The following is a 20,793-nucleotide window of genomic DNA, read 5'->3' as shown; positions in this document are numbered from 1 at the left end:
AGAGGTGTACACTAATTGATTGATTAATTGTATAATTAAAATCAATAAAAGATTTTTACACAAAATATTTTCTTCATCAATTGGCTAATAGCATAACTAAACCACTAGTGCTTCATCCGAAGATGTATCTTTTAGAAATTTAATGAAATAGGTCATTAATAAAAAATTTAATAAATTGATTAATCAATAAATAATTAATCAATTAATCAAGAAATAATTCATCGATTAAATGATTTATCAATAAATCAAAAATATCCTTGATAAACCACCACCATTTCATCCGAATCTCTAACTTAAATAATTAATTAATTCGGTCATTCATCGAATAATTAAATAATTAATCGATTAAATGATTAATCAATAAATCAAAAATATCCTTGATAGCCACATCACTTGGTCACTGTCATGTCCAAATATTAGCTTCCCAGCTCAAAAGGTGCCTGAGATATTGGCCAAATGAGAAAGAAAATAAATAAATGATTAATAATGAAAATAAATAAATAATAATCATGAAAAAATGAAATTATTAATCAATTCGGTCACAGAACACATAAACCACCACCATTTCATCAGAATCTGTAACTGAAAAAAAAAATTTTTTTTAGTAATTAAGTGAATAATTAAATAATTAATCGATTAATTGATTCATCAATAAATCAAAAATATCCTTGATAGCCACATCACTTGGTCACTCATGTCCAAATATTAGCTTCCGAGCTCAAAAGCTGCCTGAGATATTGGCCAAATGAGAAAGAAAATAAATAAATGATTAATAATGAAAATAAATAAATAATAACCATGAAAAAATTAAATTATTAATCAATTCGGTCAAAGAACACATAAACCACCACCATTTCATCAGAATCTGTAACTATAAAAAAAAAGAAAAATTTGTCATTAATCAAATAATTAAATAATTAATTGATTAATTAATAAATCAAAAATAGCCTTTGCAGCCAAATCACCTGGTCATTTGCATGTCCAAATATCAGCTTCCTAACTCAAAAGGTGCCTGAGTTAATGGTCAGAAGAGAAAGGAAATTTGATTAATTAAATAAGTACTTAATTAATTGCTAATAATTAAATAACTCCTCAATTTATTGATTAATCAAAAAACAAACAAGTACACATACATTCAAAGTACACCGCCCCCATGCCAAATAATTAAATATCCTACAGCGCGGCATTGCCGGGGCGCCTCTGGCGCCCGGCAATACCGCAGTGCAGCTCATAGAGGCTGCATTGGGAGGGAGAGGTGTGCACTAATTGATTGATAAATTGTATAATTAAAATCAATAAAAGATTATCACAAAATATTTTCTTAATCAATTGGCTAATACCATAACAAAACCACTCTCGTGCTTCATCCGAAGATGTATCTTTTAGAAATTTAATCAAATAAGTCATTAATAAAAAATTAAATAATTAATTGATTAATCAATAAGTAATTAATCGATTAATCAATAAATAATGAATCGATTAAATGATTAATCAATTAATCAAAAATATCCTTGATAGCCACATCACTTGGTCACTGTCATGTCCAAATATTAGCTTCCCAGCTCAAAAGGTGCCTGAGATATTGGCCAAATGAGAAAGAAAATAAATAAATGATTAATAATGAAAATAAATAAATAATAATCATAAAAAATTAAATTATCAATCAATTCGGTCACAGAACACATAAATCACCACCATTTCATCAGAATCTGCAACTGGGAAATTTTTTTTTTTTTAGTAATTCATCGAATAATTAAATAATTAATCGATACGTTGATTAATTGATTAATCAATAAATCAAAAATATCCTTGATAGCCACATCACTTGGTCACTCATGTCCAAATATTAGCTTCTGAGCTCAAAAGGTGCCTGAGATATTGGCCAAATGAGAAAGAAGATAAATAAATGATTAATAATGAAAATAAATAAATAATAATCATAAAAAAATTAAATTATTAATCAATTCGGTCAGAGAACACATAAACCACACCATTTCATCAGAATCTGTAACTAAAAAAAAAAAAAAAAATTGTCATTAATCAAATAATTAAATAATTAATCGATTAATTGATTAATTAATAAATCAAAAATAGCCTTTGCAGCCAAATCACCTGGTCATTGGCATGTCCAAATATCAGTTTCCTAACTCAAAAGGTGCCTGAGTTAATGGTCAGAAGAGAAATGAAATTTAATTAATTAAATAAGTACTTAATTAATCGCTAATAATTAAATAACTCATCAATTAATTGATTAATCAAAAAACAAAAAATAAAGTTTTTGACAAAGGACTTGTTCACTATTGTGCCGAAATTTCAGCTTCCTAGCTCAAAGGATGGCTGAGATATCGCGCAGACAAACAAACAAACAAACAAGAAAGAAAGAAAGCAGGAAAACAAACGAGTGAAAACTGAGTACTCTCTTTCAGCGTGCGTCACTGCCGAGCCCCCTTCGGTGCCCAGCAATGACGATTTGCAATGCCTGGAGATGGCATAGGAAAGGAGCGGTGTACAAAAATACCGTTTTTGACAAAGGACTTGCTCACTATTGTGCCGAAATTTCAGCTTCCCAGCTCAAAGGATGGCTGAGATATCGCCCGGACAAACAAACAAACAAGCAAGAAAACAAACAAACAGACAACCAGAGTGAAAACTGAGTACTCCCTTTCAGCGTGCGTCACTGCCGAGCCCCAATCGGTGCCCGGCAATGACGATTTGCAATGCCTGGAGATGGCATAGGAAAGGTGCGGTGTACAACAAACAAACAAACAAACAACCAGAGTGAAAACTGAGTACTCCCTTTCAGCGTGCGTCACTACCGAGCCCCCTTCGGTGCCCGGCAGTGACGATTTGCAATGCCTGGAGATGGCATAGGAAAGGAGCGGTGTACAATAAATCAAAAATAGCCTTTGCAGCCAAATCACCTGGTCATTGGCATGTCCAAATATCAGCTTCCTAACTCAAAAGGTGCCTGATTTAATGGTCAGAAGAGAACGGAAATTTGATTAATGAAATAAGTACTTAATTAATCGCTAATAATTAAATAACTCAATTAATTGATTAATCAAAAAACAAAAAATACAGTTTTTGACAAAGGACTTGCTCACTATTGTGCCGAAAATTCAGCTTCCTCGCTCAAAGGATGGCTGAGATAGCGCCCGGACAAACAAACAAACAAACAAACAAGAAAGAAAGAAAGAAAGAAAACAAACAAACAAACAAACAACCAGAGTGAAAACTGAGTACTCCCTTTCAGCGTGCGTCACTGCCGAGCCCCCTTCGGTGCCCAGCAATGATGATTTACAATGCCTGGAGATGGCATCGGAAAGGTGCGGTGTACAACAAGAAAACAAGAAAACAACCAGAGTGAAAACTGAGTGCTCCCTTTCAGCGTGCGTCACTGCCAAGCCCCCTTCGGTGCCCGGCAATGACGATTTGCAATGCCTGGAGATGGCATAGGAAAGGTGCGGTGTACAACAAGAAAACAACAAGAGTGAAAACTGAGTACTCCCTTTCAGCGTGCGTCACTGCCGAGCCCCCTTCGGTGCCCGGCAATGACGATTTGCAATGCCTGGAGATGGCATAGGAAAGGTGCGGTGTACAACAAACAAGAAAACAAACAAACAACCAGAGTGAAAACTGAGTACTCCCTTTCAGCGTGCGTCACTGCCGAGCCCCCTTCGGTGCCCGGCAATGACGATTTGCAATGCCTGGAGATGGCATAGGAAATGTGCGGTGTAAAAAAATGGCAGATATTTTTGTTCTCAAATGGCAGACAATATAAAATTGCAACCATAGTCGACAATGTTCTGTTTTCGAAAACATCCATCATGTTCTCTCACAGCAATTGTTTATCAAAAGTCCATTTTGCAGTCATCAAAGGAGATGATATGCACGATGCAGGTTGTTTGTATGACGATGATTAATGCTGCAGAGAGCATGGAAATGCTCAATGAGAATTTAAGCAATGAGAACGTTGATGTATCAATGTTCTTTTCAGGATTTTGAAGTTTATAGTATATAAATGGCAAGGGAATGAGGAGCGGTGACACTGGTGCCAGGTAGATGAAAACGCTGTTGAAAAACAACTTTAAGCCGGCCATGCCAAGGGTATTTCTCAGCGCAAACCTCAGATAATATTATTGGGTGAGTAACACAATTGCATGATGTTCCAGAAAACCATGCACTGATGTTATCAGTATAATTTTATAATTTGAAAAATTGATGCAAATTGATAATTGTTTAAAAAATCCAAGGAAAAATACACCAAATTCGAATTTTTGGTAGTTCATGAGGAGATGACTAGTAAACTGTTTGCATCAGACTTGAGGAGGCATGCGTGCATCAAGCAAGCCTCCGTGTATATTGTGGGAAACATGGATGGGATGCAAACGACATCGGGTAAATGATAAACTTTCAAAACTCCACCCCACATCAACACCAAGAAGCTAGTCACGACATCCCGCTTCCCACTGAAGGCCCAATCATCGAATAAAAACGGGAAACAAACACTCCAGCAAACATGGTGCAGCATGGTGATAATACATGCACTGTTTGGTGAACACAGTCTGCAAGTAAAAGAAGCCATTCAATAGATGCCACTTGGGAACAGCCAGCTTGCGATTTAAAAAAATCTGCTTTCTTTTTATGGTTGGAGTGTTTTGGTCTTGGCAAAAATTTGGTGTTTTTACACATGCATATTGAAGTGTCACATGGTGTTGAATGCAAGGACTTGTGTGCACAAGCATGGGGCGAGCCTGATGGACACACACCAGCATGCCTAGACATGTGCATGCCCCCCCTAAAAAAAGCACACATACCCACACCCACACCACTTGTGACATCATTCCATTGTTGGAGGTACTTTTGGTTTTTAAATGTCCACATGTTGACAGATTTCTCACCAAGCTGACAGGATAGCTCCGAGATGGTGCACTCACTTTTGAAAAGCCTCGTAAAGGTTCCATTCCTGACCGAGTCCAAGTTTTATCCCGATGATTTGCAGGCAAAGGGTTGCAATAACCAGTCGGCCACATTTGTGAGGCATGTTAAAGCAAGTGTCCTGCCTGGTTGCATTCACCGATGTCCTTATAGTTCCCATATAAAAATGCCTTTTGAAGGGTGACACATTGTGTCATACAGTTATGGCCAAAAATATTGGCACCCTTGCACTTTTTTCAAATAATGCACCATTTCTTCCAGAAAATTGTTGATATTAAAAAATCTTTTGGTATCCACATGTGTATTTCTTTTGTTTGCAATGGAACAAAACAAAAAAACTGAAAAAAATTACGAAATATTAGATTATTCCACACAGAATTCATAAAATGGCCCGGACAATATTATTGGCATCTTTGAGAAGTTGTTAGAAATAATTATATTTCAAGCAGGTGATTCTCCTTTACTTTGGAATTGAACTCACCTGTGGTGCCTGCAATATAAAAATTACTCATTCAACCAGTTTGAATGGAGAAAAGGAGCCATACTGCTGTTTTGTGTCACTATGTGTTCCACAATGAGCATGGAGAAAAGAAGGAAAACCAGAGAATTGTCTGAGGAGGTCAGACACAATATTGTAGCCAATCATGGACAATCTCAAGGCTACAAGTCCATCTCCAGAGACCTTGATGTTCCTGTGTCCAGGCAACCTCCCTGGACATGGCCGCAAGAGCAAACTTGATCGAAGATTGCACCGAAGGATTGTTCAAATGGTGGAGAAAGGACCTCAATCAACTGCCAAACAGATTCAAGCTGACCTTCAGACACAAGGAACAACAGTTTCAACTCACACCATCCGTTGCCAACTCGATGAAAGGGGGTTCTATGGTAGGAGACCCAGGAGGACCCCACTGCCGAGAGAGAGAGCGACATAAGAAAGCCTGACTGGAGTTTGCCAAAAAACACCTGAACAAGACAAAATCCTTCTAGGAGAATGTCCTGTGGACAGATGAGACCAAATTAGAGCTTTTTTGGTAAAGCACATCATCTCTATGTTTACAGAAAACAAAATGAAGCCTCCAAAGAAAAGAACACCTTCCCGACAGTCAAACATGGAGGAGGTTCAGTGATGTTTTTGGGTTGCTATGCTGCCTTTGGCAATGAGTGCCTTGAATGTGTGCATGGCATCATTAAATCAGGAGATTACCAAGGCATTTTGGAGCACAATGTTCAACCTAGTGTCAGAAAGCTGGATCTCAGTCAAAGATTGTGATTCTTGCAGCACGACAATGACCCCAAACACACTTCAAAAAGCACCCAGGAATGGTTCAAGACAAAACGCTGGACTGTTCTGAAGTGGCCAATAATGAGTCCAGATCTAAATCCCATTGAACACCTTTGGGGAGATCTAAAAAGCAGTTAGCAGTTTGGAGAAGGTACCCTTCAAATCTGGGAGAACTGGGGCAGTTTGCACAAGAAGAGTGGGCCAAATTACCAGTAGAGAGGTGTAGGAAGCTCATTCATGTCTATAGGAAGCACTTGACTGCAGTTATTTTGTCCAAAGGTTGTGCTAATAAATATTAAGTCTGGGGTGTCAATAATTTTGGCAATGCCTTTTCTTTTTATTCCCTGATTTAAAAGGATACATTAAGTTCTGAATCAAAAACAAAGGTTCTGTAATAGTAACAGTGAAATAAAGAATTGTGAAGACCAAATACTTTTGTCAAATTCAACTTATTTTTCGAGAAAATTGTGAGTTATTTGAAAAAAGTGCAAGGGTGCCAATATTTTTGACGGACTGTCCCTACAAATTCCAAATTACTATTATAGTTTATAGCCACACTACCTCAGCGGCACTTCAGTGATGATGTAACCAACACACCTGATGTGTAATTGAGTACGCATGTGCTAAAAATATTTGCTTGGTTGCTCCCTTCTAAAAGAAGCCACCAACTTGGGGGGGGCGGGGGGGGCGGGGGGAGCGGGGGGAGCACATATGGTACCGGCATATGTTTCACAGACTACACGGAAGGATTCACGAAAGAAAATACGAGAAAATTCACGCAAGAATCACGGAAGAAAAAAATAACCTTTTCTGGCGATTTTGACAAAACTTTTCTGTTGTTTAATCGAGATGATTTCCATTTCAGAATTGGTTTTTAAATTTATTTATTTACGCCTCTTGCAACTATGAACAATGTTGATATTCTGGTATATTCGTCTGAGCTAAAAAAAGGTTAATGCCCGAAACATCAGCTTCTCCTTACTTCCCACGGTAGTTAGAATACCCCAATGTCCTATTGATTGTTCTACCTGTCTGCTGACGGAGGTTTGTTCTACCTGATTGTTCTACCTGTTCTTCTTTCTGCAATGCGAATATAACACTCACACTAGAACGGTACTCGGTAGGGCGCATACCTCTGCCAGGCTGAGCTGAACAGTTTATGTTCTGTATCCCACTGATAGGCCGGATCTGGATTCGGACCTGGACCAAAATCGAATCAGCTTGTTCTCGTCACCTTCCCAACTCATCCACCAAGTTTACTTATAACTCGTCTTCAACTTTTTGAAATACCATGTTATATATCGCTTTTCGCCCGATCTCTCAATAGTGAAGAATCACCTGAAAATTCAATAATTCTCATATCCGAATCCATATTCAGATCTTCACCAAAATCGAAACGATTCGGTCTGGTCCCGCACCCAACCTGTCCACCATGTTTCGGCCAAATCCATCCATAACGTTTTGAGATATCGTGCTATGTATCAGTTTTAGCTCGACCACTCAATAATGGTGAAGAATCGCTTTTAAAATTATCTGATCTGAATCCAGATTTGAATCTTCACCAAAATGGAATCAATTCTTCCTTGTCACATACACAACCGGTCCACCAAGTTTCGTCCAAATCCATCCACAACTTTTTTGAGATATCCTGCTATATATCGCTTTTGGCCCTATCTCCCAATGGTGAAGAATCACTTTAAAATTCTACTAGCCCGATCCAGATGTGAATCTTCACCAAAATCGAATCAATTCTTCCTTGTCACATACGCTAATTCTCCGCCAAATTTGGTCTGAATCCGTCCACAAGTTTTTGAGATATTTTGTTCACAGACAACCAAACGACAAACAGCCAAACAGACAGGGGTGAAAACATAACCTCCGATCCACCTTTGGTGGCAGCGGTAATAAAAAAAACAAAATGCTCTCAAAACTACCCCAGACAAAACAAAGGTCAACTGCAAAAAATTGAGAGTCAATACAGGATTGAGCTAAAAGAAGGAAAGATTAAACCTTGCAACTTGACAACACTGGAATAGTGCCAAAGCAAAGACTCTCATCTTTGGCCATTGAATAGTAGGATTACATTGATGTGTTCCACTCATATCAATTTTCAGGCTGGGTTGCCACAGGCAATTGCTACATCCTTGTTGTGCATCGCCTGTCTTCATATCGATACCTGATACAGCTAGCATTAATTAGACTTCCTTTGAAGCCAGGCACCTGGGCATTGGCAAGACAACACCCATCACAATAAATATCACAATATTTGGTGGGTAATATCACAGGGAACAAACGGTCGGAGAAACAGCAATGACTTGATCAGTGCCAGAATTCGGTAATTGCTGAGCAAGGAAACCAGACCAATGTACATACTTGAAATCAAAGCAGGTTGGGTGAGAAAGCGTTGAACAGGGTGCAAAACGAGAAATGCTCTCGTGTGGGTTTCCTTCGACAAAAAAGGAAATTGTTCTCAAGCAGGTTGAGGCTCACGACCTTCGACTTGTTTATAAATTATGTCTCCATTTTCTATTGTCATGCATGTCTTGTATATCCACACTATTCCCATGCAGCATTTATTCATCAAAACATAATTTGGCACGTTATGTTAAAATAAATAATAAATAATAAATAAAGCGCAGCAGCAGCAGGTTGTGACCCCTCCCCTCCCTCTACAACACGTTTTGCCTTACCAGAAGTGGTATACAAATCACATGCCCTCAAAACGTCCTTTAAAAAGCTCAAAGAGTGGTATATAAAAACAAGCACCTTATAGAAACAAAATTAGCACATATAAACAAAAGTGTGCATTCAGAAGCTTGCAATGAAAAAAGTCCTTCCTGGCCAGTAATGTGTGCATCGCTCACGTGAGACCACCAAGGCCGATGGATGTGAAGAAGTTGATGGCAAAACGAGTGTTGCTTGGATTGTCACGTGGGAACAAGCCTTCAAAGAAGGGCTGCAGTGTTCTGCAGACGGCAAAATAGGAAACGAAATTGAAGAACCGGGGAAGGTCGTTTTAGCTAAGTAACCTTGCCAAGTCAGCCTTCTGTTTAGTGTTCCAACCACGAGGAAATAGCTCATTTTCCCATGTTCAAATCCCATGTCGTGTTGATTTGTCTATTCTATGCCAATGTCCTTATACAGTACATAGTTTTGTGTAAATGTTCTCCAGTTTATCTTGATGTTCTTGCATTGCATGAAATTTATGTTCAACTTCCACCAAGAGGCTTATATTGCTAAGTCGTGATGTTTGAGGTGTCACGATGCCTGAGGCTCATTTGGTTTTATGAACCTCCGACATCATGTAACCTATGAAGCATTTAGCAAATTGACCAAGATGGACAAATTGAATTAGATGCTCTTACAAGATTCCTGCACAAACAATGCCATAAAATACCACTTTTCAACATTCTATTTGTTTGGATGGTGAAGAAGGATAAGTAAAATAAGGATAAGTAAAATTCGGTTAAAAAATAATGTGGAGGATCAATAACATATCAATACTACAGGTAAAGAATGACATAAACCAAAATTCAAAAACAACACGTTTTCTATCACCGTCAAAAACTCTGAACTTTTTTTCTCGAGTGAAAGTTGAAGCAGCCCAATTGGCAGCAGTTATTCAATGTCAGGGGAGTGGACACCCAAAACGAGCACAATACCTTTTGTATAAATACAACTCGTATAATAAACGAAAGCTTTCAACATAAAAAGAAACATACCAAGAGAGTTAAAAAAAATAAACAGAACTTCGCTACAAATATTGCTGGATGGTTGTGGTTTCCTGGCCCATCACACCCCGAAAGGATGCGAGCTATACATTTTAGGGTGTTTTGCAACGATCAGCTTTTAATCGCGTGAGCATGGATTGAAGATCAGATAGATGCATGTTTCGAGAAGAGCAAGCGAATGACGAATTGAGATTTGAAAAGTTCTGAGGAACAAAATTACAAGAACCAAACATGAAAAAGTAAAACGAGTGCTGGGTTGGTTTGCTGATCTTGTCTGAGCAAGATATAATGCTCTGACCCAAGGGTAAAATCCTATATATAATGTTGACGTCTCTGCAGTTTCCAAAATTCCTCGCAATCCATGAAAAAGTGCACTCGTGTTTCCAAATGTCCTTGTCCTGCATATAATTAAATAAACAAAATCCTCGACAGATCTTTTGAAAGTTTAAAAAAAAGAGGAAAATGATAATGTAACCCCATAGGGTCTCTGGCATCATTTACTGCACCAAAAAGTGAAGAAGAAGTTGGACAACATGATGACATCTGTGCAACAACTTAATGCAACAAGCGTTACGCCTAGGTCCCCCGTCGGTGAAGTTATGTGAGTTGACAAAGTTTAAGACGCAGAAAACATGCTATGATATGATATTTCGCTCACAAGGTTCAGACGTACATGGAGGTGGCTATATTGGATTTTGACGTGGCCACCCAATTTTCAATAGCGTTCTTCCTTATGCCTAGATACACCCACACACCAGATTAGAAGTTGGTACTTCGCTTATTTTTCAAGATATTCCGCTCACAAGGTTCAGACATACATGGCGGCGGCGGCCATCTTGGATTTTGACGTGGCGACCCAATTTTCAATAGCGTTCTTCCTTGTGCCGAGGTACACCCAAACACCAGATTAGAAGTTGGTGCTTTGCTTATTTTTCAAGATATTACGCTCACAAGGTTCAGACATATATATGGTGGCGGCCATCTTGGATTTTGACGTGGCGACTCAATTTACAATAGCCTTCTTCCTTATGCCGAGATACACCCACACACCAAATTAGAAGTTGGTACTTCGCTTATTTTTCAAGATATTCATCTCACAAGGTTCAGACATACATGGCGGTGGCCATCTTGGATTTTGACGTGGTGACCCAATAGATACACCCACACACCAGATTAGACGTTGGCACTTCGCTTATTGTTCGAGATATTTCGCTCACAAGTGTCAGACATATATATGGTAGAGGCCATCTTGGATTTTGACGTGGCGACCCAATTTTAAACAGCGTTCTTGCTTGTGCCTAGATACACCCACACACCAGATTAGAAGTTGGTACTTCGCTTATTTTTCAAGATATTTCGCTCACAAGGTTCAGACATATATATGGTGGCGGCCATATTGGATTTTGACGTGGCGACCCAATTTTCAATAGCGTTCTTCCTTTTGCCGAGATACACCCACACACCAAATTAGAAGTTGGTACTTCGCTTATTTTTCAAGATATTCATCTCAAGGTTCAGACATACATGGCGGCGGCCATCTTGGATTTTGACGTGGCGACCCAATTTTCAATAGCGTTCTTCCTTATGCCTAGATACACCCACACACCAGATTAGAAGTCGGTACTTCGCTTATTTTACAAGATATGCAGGTTGCAAGGTTCAGACATACATGGCATCAGACATACATGGCGGCGGCCATCTTGGATTTTGACGTGGCGACCCAATTTTAAACAGCGTTCTTGCTTGTGCCTAGATACCCACACACCAGATTCGAAGTTGGTACTTCGCTTATTTTTCAAGATATTTCGCTCACAAGGTTGACATATATATGGTGCCGGCCATTTTGGATTTTGACGTGGCAACCCAATTTTCAATAGCGTTCTTCCTTATGCCGAGATACACCCACACACCAAATTAGACGTTGGTACTTTGCTTATTTTTCAAGATATTCATCTCAAGTTTCAGACATACGTGGCGGCGGCCATCTTGGCTTTTGACGTGGCGACCCGATTTTCAATAGCTTTCGTCCTTATGCAGAGATACACCCACACATCAAATTAGAAGTTGGTACTTTGCTTATTTTTCAAGATATTCATCTCACAATGTTCAGACATACATGGCGGCGGCCATCTTGGATTTTGACATGGCGACCCAATTTTCAATAGCGTTCTTCCTTATGCCTAGATACACGCACACACCAGATTAGAAGTTGGTACTTCGCTTATTTTTCAAGATATGCAGGTTACAAGGTTCAGACATACATGGCATCAGACATACATGGCGGCGGCCATCTTGGATTTTGATGTGGGTTGCACCCACACACCAAATTCGAATGCGGTCCTTCGTTTACGCACGCACGCACGGACGGACGGACGGACGGACGGACACACGGACAGAGGGGAAAGCCATAGTCCCCCTTTCGCTCCGCTGAGCGACGGGGCGACCCAACTGTGATAATGCAGCTGCCATCTCAGAGATGGGCTAAATATGCACATTCAGAGTAAAACGAAAAATATCCAAGACCACGACAAAATATATAAATCAGGCTTCATGTTAACAATACAAATGCTCTAAGTATCCATTAACGATGCAACATCTGTGACACAAACAAATGTGAACATCTTCATTTGCCAGATGCCATACAAAGCAGCATCCAAAAAAACCAGTGTCAAGTCAGCTATAAATGAGTTCTGACAGCATTTCGCAGACGTGAACTACAGGCCATGTTTTGCATTAAATCTGCACGGGCCGTTCCCTATTGCCGACGGAATGAAAATGCCATGGCAAATCTGGTGAAGCGTTACACATTTACACGGGGCAGGAATGGAAATCCATCCAACCTTTCCATGCCCACAAATAATTCCACCATCATTGTGCATCGAGACAGATTGAGCTTTTTTGGACAGACAATGATATTACAAGTAATACGTTTATATAAAGATATCATAAATTTTTGGACAGGCAATGATTGCTTTTTAAAAATGGAAATCTCATGTGGATTTACAAATATTAAATGTAAGCAATACTTCAACCATCAATCCAACCATCCTGCCCTATCCTCCCCCCACCTTGACACAAATCATGTGCCTTGGATAATGCATCAAAACAATTGGTGGGCAACAAACGAACTTTGCATTCGCTGCATCATCAGCTCTCCCAAGTCAGCTACTGCTATAACGGCTCTCGTGCAATATTTCAATGCAAAAATGGAAACGCCATTTATTTGCAGAAAAGGACATTAAATCATACTGTTTACAAGTCATACATAAACAAATACATACAAATACATAAACTGTTATAATGTCCGAAGAAAGCTGCATTGGCTCGTATTTCAAGAGGCAGGAGGGGAAAAAAAAAAAAAGAAAAAAAAAAAAGAGGATACATCTGGCTGCAAGCTCCAGTGAATTTTGAAAAGATGTGTTACAAATGTGAATGGGATCAAATAATCGCAGATTTTGGGGTTTTTGGAGTTGAGCAGTTTTCTGGGTAACAAAGGGACTTTTGTTACCCAGAGATTGAGTTTGAATTGAGTACCAGTTCACCCAGAGAATTGAGTACCAGTTCACTGGTAATTCCCTGTTTGTCGCTAAAGGCAGCAAAAAGGGTTGGCGTCAGGAAGAGCATCCGGCCGTAAAACATTGCTTCAAAAAGGGGACCAAAAAACAACAACAACCACGTTTCCCGAAAAAGGCCAACCCCCGCTTGCGGGGAAAAATGGCCTCTAAAGGTGGTTATTTTATTATTTTTATAAAGGGACTATTAATTAAGGTAGCAAGACTATTAATTATTTTGGTTAAAATTATAAAATATATTTCACTTTGACATTATGGGGTATCATGTGTCATCAGTGCCAAAAAATTCTAAATTTAATCCATTTTAAATTCAGGATGTAACAACAAAATGTGAAAAAGTCAAGGGGTGTGAATACTTTCTGAAGGCACTGTAAATGACAATAATATGAAATTTTAAATACATATATTAATTTATACTGTGTGACAAAGTGGACAAAATCATGACTGACGATGTTGGTACAAAAATCTGGATGATGAGAATCGTAAACTTTAAAAGGAAATGTAAAATATTCTGTGATCCGCTTTTGGACACTAATCCACAACAAATACCACTGGAAGGGCATAAAGGTCTAAAAGCACATGCAAATGTTGCCTGTAGCTCCTCACACATCTTTGAGCCGTTCGTTTAGCCGAGGGAGTCCCATGTACTCGCAGAGCTCCTGGAAGAGTACTTTCACAAAGATACGACTCGAGGAGGTCGTCGTGGATTCACTCAGCACCACATTCTCCAGAACCTTCAACCACAAAAATCAGTGATGTGATATTTAAAGAGGTCCAACTAATTCTCCACAGCAAAACTGATGTAGAACTTATATACTCGTTCACAAGATCAAATAGATAAATTGCATCACAAGTCAACTCATTTACATAGATGAAAAGCAAAGGAATAAACGATATTCATTTAACATTGTATTTTTCCTTCCTAAAAAACAAACTTGACAGTTGAGCAAGACATTGAAAAGTTCCAAAGGTATTACAGATTAATTCAATTTGGATTCCTTCCTTGGGGTTACACCAATTTGCTCACTTGCACATCTTAATTAAGCAGCAAAATGCAGGTGGTCGCTAGCTAGACATAAATTTGTGAAATCAAGGTACCACAGTGGCTTAAGAGAAAGAGGACAACACACGACAGAGAAAATGTAACGAGAGAGCAAAAACATGGAGGGACGGGTCATCAAAATTCCATGGTATTGTTGGAAAGCTTCAGGTCTCAGAAATGAAGAAGGCAAGGTGCAATCTCTTTCCACTATCGTTTTGCGACTGAACCTAGGATGAGCGAAGCTTTAAGTGACAAGGAGAGCAAAGAGCAAGAATGGCTTTCAAATTGTGCGCCAAGGCGAGACGTTTTGCAGCTGCCCTTTTGAAACATGTTCTTTTGGTTATCTAAAGACTCGTTACTTCAGTTTATTTGTTCACATTATTTTTATAACTGTACTCTTGGTTTATAAAATTATGATGAACTATAACCGTAAAATAATGTCATTGAAAATCTCAAAATAAATAACAATTTCAAATATTTATGACAAAAACATAAACATTTCCACAATTAATTCAAGAGAAAGTACATAAATCTTTTTTTTTTTTAATGAAATTGTTTTTTATTGAAGCAAAACAAAAGCGTGTATAAATTTCCATAACACGCATTATGTTGAAAAGAGAAAAATTATGAAGAAGAAACATAAGACAATGGGGTTACTCTCTTAATTACTAATTAAAACAATGGGATTAATGGGGTACTGCTCTCCCCTCTGAGGTGGTGCTCCTGCCTCACACCTAGCTCGGCTTCACTCTGTAGAAACCAAAGCTTTCAGAATCATTGGAATCTCCCACGATGAAGCTGATTCTGAGGGCCTTTCACTCTCTCACCGCAGGCAGATTGGTGATCTTTCTGTCTTCAACCGACTCCTCTCCGGCCTAGCTCCCCCAGCTCTTTCTGTGCTCTGTCCCCCAAATATTCCTGCAGGACGCACAAGAACTGCCAGCAACCCTCTTCTGGTGAAACTGCCAAAATAAAGACTCTCTGCTTACCTTCACTCTTTCATTCCTCTTTTTTCCCACCTCTGGAACAAACTCCCACACTTTCTTCAATCCCACTCCTCCCTCCAGGTCTTTAAAACAGCTGTTCACCACCATCTGTTGGTACCTTCCCCCAACCAAAACCTTGATCTTTTCTACTCCCGTTAATACACCCCAAATCCACATCTTTCAATCTCTGACTTCATTCCTGAAATTCCTTGTCGTGTCAATTTGTTTTATACCGTGTACCCCTTCCCTCTCCCCTCTCCCCCCCCCCCCCACCGCCCCGCCCTTCGAACAGATCTCCCGATGTCCCTGTTCTCTACTGTTGTGCTTCCCTCTCTCTCTCCATCTTGTCTACCCCCTCCCCCCCTTTATTGTTTTATGTGTCTGTTTATGTTTTTTGTGTTTTATGTGCTAATGTGTGTTCAACCCTCGGATGCATTTTATAAAGATAACCCCTATAATGCAATCGGGGGTCTTTTATGGCCTCAAGCTATGTCTCTATAACTTTGTTATTAAAACGTTTAAAGATATTTCATATATGCTTCAAAGAAAGGGTAATACATACTCCTGAACGTGTGTGTGTTTTTTATTTGTCTTTCAGGATCGGGGAAATTATTTTTTTAATTTTTACCCCATCCAATTGCCTGGCATGATTGTTTGTTTCACTGTAACTTTGTTATAAAACGATTTTACACATGATCTTTTATATATGTTCGAATGAAGGGTAATACATATTCCTGAATATGTGATTTGGGTTTTTTTCATTTCAGGATCGGGGGATTAATTATTTTAAATTATACCCCTCGTATGCATTTGTGGTTCTTTTTTGACCCGGGCCCAACATTAATTTTGTATCTCTATAACTTTGTTATAAAAACGTTATTACCCATTATCTTTCATATATGCTTTGAGTACAGGGTAATACATATTCCTCTGTGAGTTTTAGGGGGTTTTTTTTCAGGGTGGGGAGGATTTTTTTTTTCTTTCAATTTTACCCCATCCAATTGCCTGGCATGATTGTTTCATTGTAACTTTGTTATTAAAACTATTTTACACATTATCTTTCATGTACACTTTGAAGGAATGGTAATACATATTCCTGCATGTGTTTTGGGTTTTTCTTTTTCAGGATCGGGGGAATTTATTTTTAAAATTTCCCCCCACGAATGCAGTCGTGGGTCTTTTTGGACCGGTTTAGCATTTAGGTTATTGTAAAAAAAAAAAAAAAAAAACTTTTTTTTTTTTCTTTACTATTGTATTATTTAAGATGTATTATTTTAATTTTTATCATTGAATTATTGCATTCCCAGCCCCAACCCCCTCACCCCCTTTATAAAGCAGTGCTACATGCGTGCGTGTGGTGTGCTCCGATGTACCTTCCACACCCTTTGACCCATAAGGCTCAAACTTGGCATGAAGATTGCTTGCTCCCCCAGAATAGTTTTGCACTATTACATGCCCCCACTCATGAATGTGTGTGTGAGGAGGAGGGGGAGAGGGGGGATTAAAAAAAGCAGATGCATTCTAATGGCATGTACGAGTATTTACAAAAAAACACAACACAATAGATCCATTCACTTGTACATTAGTGTATTACTCATTGCTAACCCCTGCATGTGATGTGCACACAAGTTATACTTGACATATTGTACTGTGTATTATGTGCACACAAGTTATACTTGACATATTGTACTGTGTATTATGTGCACACAAGTTATACTTGACATATTGTACTGTGTATTATGTGCACACACATTATAACCAAACAAACCAACCAAACCAAACCAAACCAAACCAAACCAACCAACCAACCAGCACGCACGCACGCACGCACGCACACACACACACACACACACACTCTCTCTCTCTCTCTCTCTCTCTCTAACACACACATTTATAACACACACATTATAACACATACACACACACACACACACACACACACACACACACACACACACACACACACACACACACACACACACACACACACACTATAACACACACACATTATAACACACACACACATTATAACACACACACACATTATAACACACACACACATTATAACACACACATATTATAACACACACATATTATAACACACACATATTATAACACACACATATTATAACACACATATTATAACACACACATATTATAACACACACACACACACACACACACACACACACACACACACACACACACACACACACACACACACACACACACACACACGTCCCTATTCGTGGGCAGACAGGCTATATATTACGGGCAATTGTGCAATACGGCACTGTAAAAAGTTGCAAAAGATGTCCTAATCTACAAGATCATATAAGCACAAACAAAATAATCAATGCACAAATAAATGAAAAAATTAAAAAATAAACATTAAACCATCAATTCAATTACCATTCAGCAGGTTTGTTCAATTAAAACAGCTTGCACACTTTTGGGCTGGTAGGATAATCTCGAGGAATGCATACTCACCTCTGAGCTGTCTCTCTTTTGTTTGAATCTTGACCCAGCTACAAACTGCATTTTTAGCTCTTTATACCCCGTTCTCACTTGAACGATTTTAAACGTGAATGCGGTGCGACTACCAAATTGCACAGGGTGTACGGGAGTCGCACGGCAGTCTGTTGATTATTCGCACAGCTTGTAGGAGTGTCGTGTGTAATCACTGGTAATTCGGACGGGTCGCATGCCCGTGCGAGTTTTTTCAACTGTTGAAAATTTCCATACGGCTGTCGCACGTTTCGCATAATTCGCATTGGTCGCATCGATTTTATGTGATTCGCGCGGATCGAACGGCGCTCTGATTGGTTGTACCGCATGCGCACAGGTCGCACGCGAGTTGAACAAAAATCGCACGGCGTTTGCGCGGGACTCGAGGTTGTACGGCAGTCGCATGGCAGTCGCACGCAACTTGAACCGGAAAAGTCGCACGAGAGTTTAACGGCAGTCGCACGGCAGTTGTACAAGTGAGACTGCGCTGAAAAAAACAGGGAAATTCGTACGGAAATCGCACAGCTGTACGATTTTTTTAGTCGCACCGCAGTTGTACAAAAAAAAATCGTTCAAGTGAGAACGGGCCTTTAGAATCGTTTCACATCAAAATTAAAGTTGGCAACCACTCGATCCACAACCACCTTTCATCATTAGACATCAATCTGGATTTTAAATTAACTTTGTGCTTCAGCCAACATTCTTTCCCAATTTCAGCTGGAACCATAAAGGGCAACAAATCAGGGTTACACTGCATGAGCAATTTTGTTAATTTAAAAAAGCAATCTCTAAGAGTTAAATGAAGAAACATTCTCTCACCTACCAGCTGTGCCTTGTTCATTTAGGTTTGTGGCACAACGGACGAGGACCCCACAACCTACTAAGATTTCCTTGGTCGGTACACATAATCATACAGAAAACATTTTACTCGCTATACTGAGGAGAACAAATGATGCTTAGCCCAACAATTAATTAAATCTCATATTTAACATCCTTTTGCTATTCTCCACCTGCTCTTTCCAATCACAACAGGGTTGCTTATGCATACCATTAACAACCCACAACTCAATCTCCCACAATGGCACCTGACAATGTTTGTTCATTTTTGCACGTATTTTCATCCTTATCTTCCTAAACTCTTCTGACTTGTGTTACGGATCCCGGATTTAGGTGAATTACTATTCATGTCATTGCTTATTAATGTTTATTCTATTAAAGGTTGTTGTGGTTAAATGGTTAGAGAGGCTCCGGATAACAGGAGACCGGAAACGGGATAGTGAACCGGAAGGAGAAGAAAAAGGGACGAGGTCCGAGAGAAAGCGGCCATCTTCTGCTCCTCGCCCAGCTCCGACGCGAGCGGGGTCGATATTGATTAGCGTTGGGAACGCTGAGTTTGAAAAGACCGTCTGGCAAGAGGAGTTGCCTGCGCGGGGTGATTGCCTGTTACGTGTCAGGTTGCCGTGGCTTCCTGGAAGGAACCAAGCGTCCGGCACTGTTCGCCTCGACGCCTCCGAGGGCGTGTACAGGTCGCACCTTGGGCCTCGCGCGCTTTGCGAGCCGCGCTTTGCTTTGCCCGCTTTGCTTTGCAAGGAGGTGTGCGCTGAGCAGCTGTTCCCGGTACGCGACGTGCACGTTTGGAGCACGTCAGCCAGGGGTCCGTTCAACCGCCCGTGTGCGGAGAAGTCGACCTTCACCTTGGTCTGGAGGGGCCCAGAGACATTGTGAGGGACAGTGACTATTGAGGGGTCGTGAGTGGGGAAAGGGGGGAAATATATGAGATGGCCATCTTAGTAACATTGCTGATGGATTGTTGATTGATTGTTGATTGTGGTTGATGGATTGAGAATATATTAGTAATTAATCCGGATCCTTGGTGTGGGGTTGCTTATTGACCTGAATTGTTTGTGTCTTTCATATTGATTGCATTACGAAAGCGTATAAATCATATATCTTTCTGGCGTGGTTCCTCCCACGGTCCGGGGGTCACCAAGACCAGGTCGTTACCGGGAGAACCACGTAACACTTGCCAACTCTTCCCGTCCTTGATGGTGGTTGCATTTTTTTTTTTTTTTTTTTTTTTTGTGTACTGAATCGAGGCTCGCGAAAGAGCTAACATTTACTTCACAAACAAATCAACCAGACAAACAAAATACCCAAAAAGAGGGAGTGGAAGACAAGATGGGGAGAGAAGGGGAAGCACACAAACACAACATCCGAGAGCAGGGAGATGTGTGGAAGGGAGAGGGCCCGGGGGGAGGAGGCATTGGAAGGGGGGGGGGGGGGGGAGGGAGAAGTATAAAACACAATGACACCAAGGACTTCCTGGACAGAAGTTGGTATTTCAAAAAAGTGGAATTGGGGTGAAATTAGCGGGGGTAGAAAAGATCAAGGTTTTGGATGGGGGAAGATAAGAGATGGTGGTGAACAGCTGTTTTAAAGACTTGGAGGGTGGAGTGGGATTGAAGAGCGTGAGGGAGTTTGTTCCAGAGGCGGGAGAAAAGAGGAATGAAGGAGTGAAGGTGAGCAGAGAGTCTTGATTTTGGCAGTTTAACCATAAGAGGGTTGCAGGCAGATCTTGTGCGACCTGTAGGAATATTTGCAGGACAGAGCCCAGAGAGAGCTGGGGGGGCAAGGCCAGAGAGGAGTTGCAAATGTTTGGAATGGTGAGACGCATCATGACGTGGGGGTGACATTGTGCTTGTTTGTTCCATCTCTTCCTCCTTATGAGGAATTG

The 20,793-nt window shown here is 39.9% G+C and overlaps 2 protein-coding genes across 3 annotated transcripts in view; one reads left to right on the top strand and one right to left on the bottom strand.

Annotated features, from left to right (window-relative positions):
- CWC22 (CWC22 spliceosome associated protein) overlaps positions 1–20,793 on the bottom strand; it is a 266,010-nt gene that overhangs the window by 36,419 nt on the left and 208,798 nt on the right. Inside the window, 2 exon segments of the mRNA XM_068131795.2 lie at positions 9,085–9,186; positions 14,130–14,257. Coding sequence (XP_067987896.2) covers positions 9,085–9,186; positions 14,130–14,257 — 230 coding nt within the window.
- Positions 20,459–20,793, top strand: part of FAXDC2 (fatty acid hydroxylase domain containing 2) — an 881,086-nt gene continuing 880,751 nt past the window's right edge. For both annotated transcript variants that reach the window (XM_078786990.1, XM_078786986.1), the window contains exon 1: positions 20,459–20,578. In XM_078786990.1, coding sequence (XP_078643116.1) covers positions 20,474–20,578 — 105 coding nt within the window. In that variant the 5' untranslated portion in view covers positions 20,459–20,473. The remainder of the gene's footprint in view (positions 20,579–20,793) is intronic.

Source organism: Myxine glutinosa, chromosome 1, assembly GCF_964187855.1.
Source record: "Myxine glutinosa chromosome 1, kmMyxGlut1.1, whole genome shotgun sequence".
Classification (NCBI taxonomy): domain Eukaryota; kingdom Metazoa; phylum Chordata; class Myxini; order Myxiniformes; family Myxinidae; genus Myxine; species Myxine glutinosa.
The sequence above is the reverse complement of the archived record's forward strand: the minus strand, read 5'-3'. Positions and strand labels throughout refer to the sequence as shown.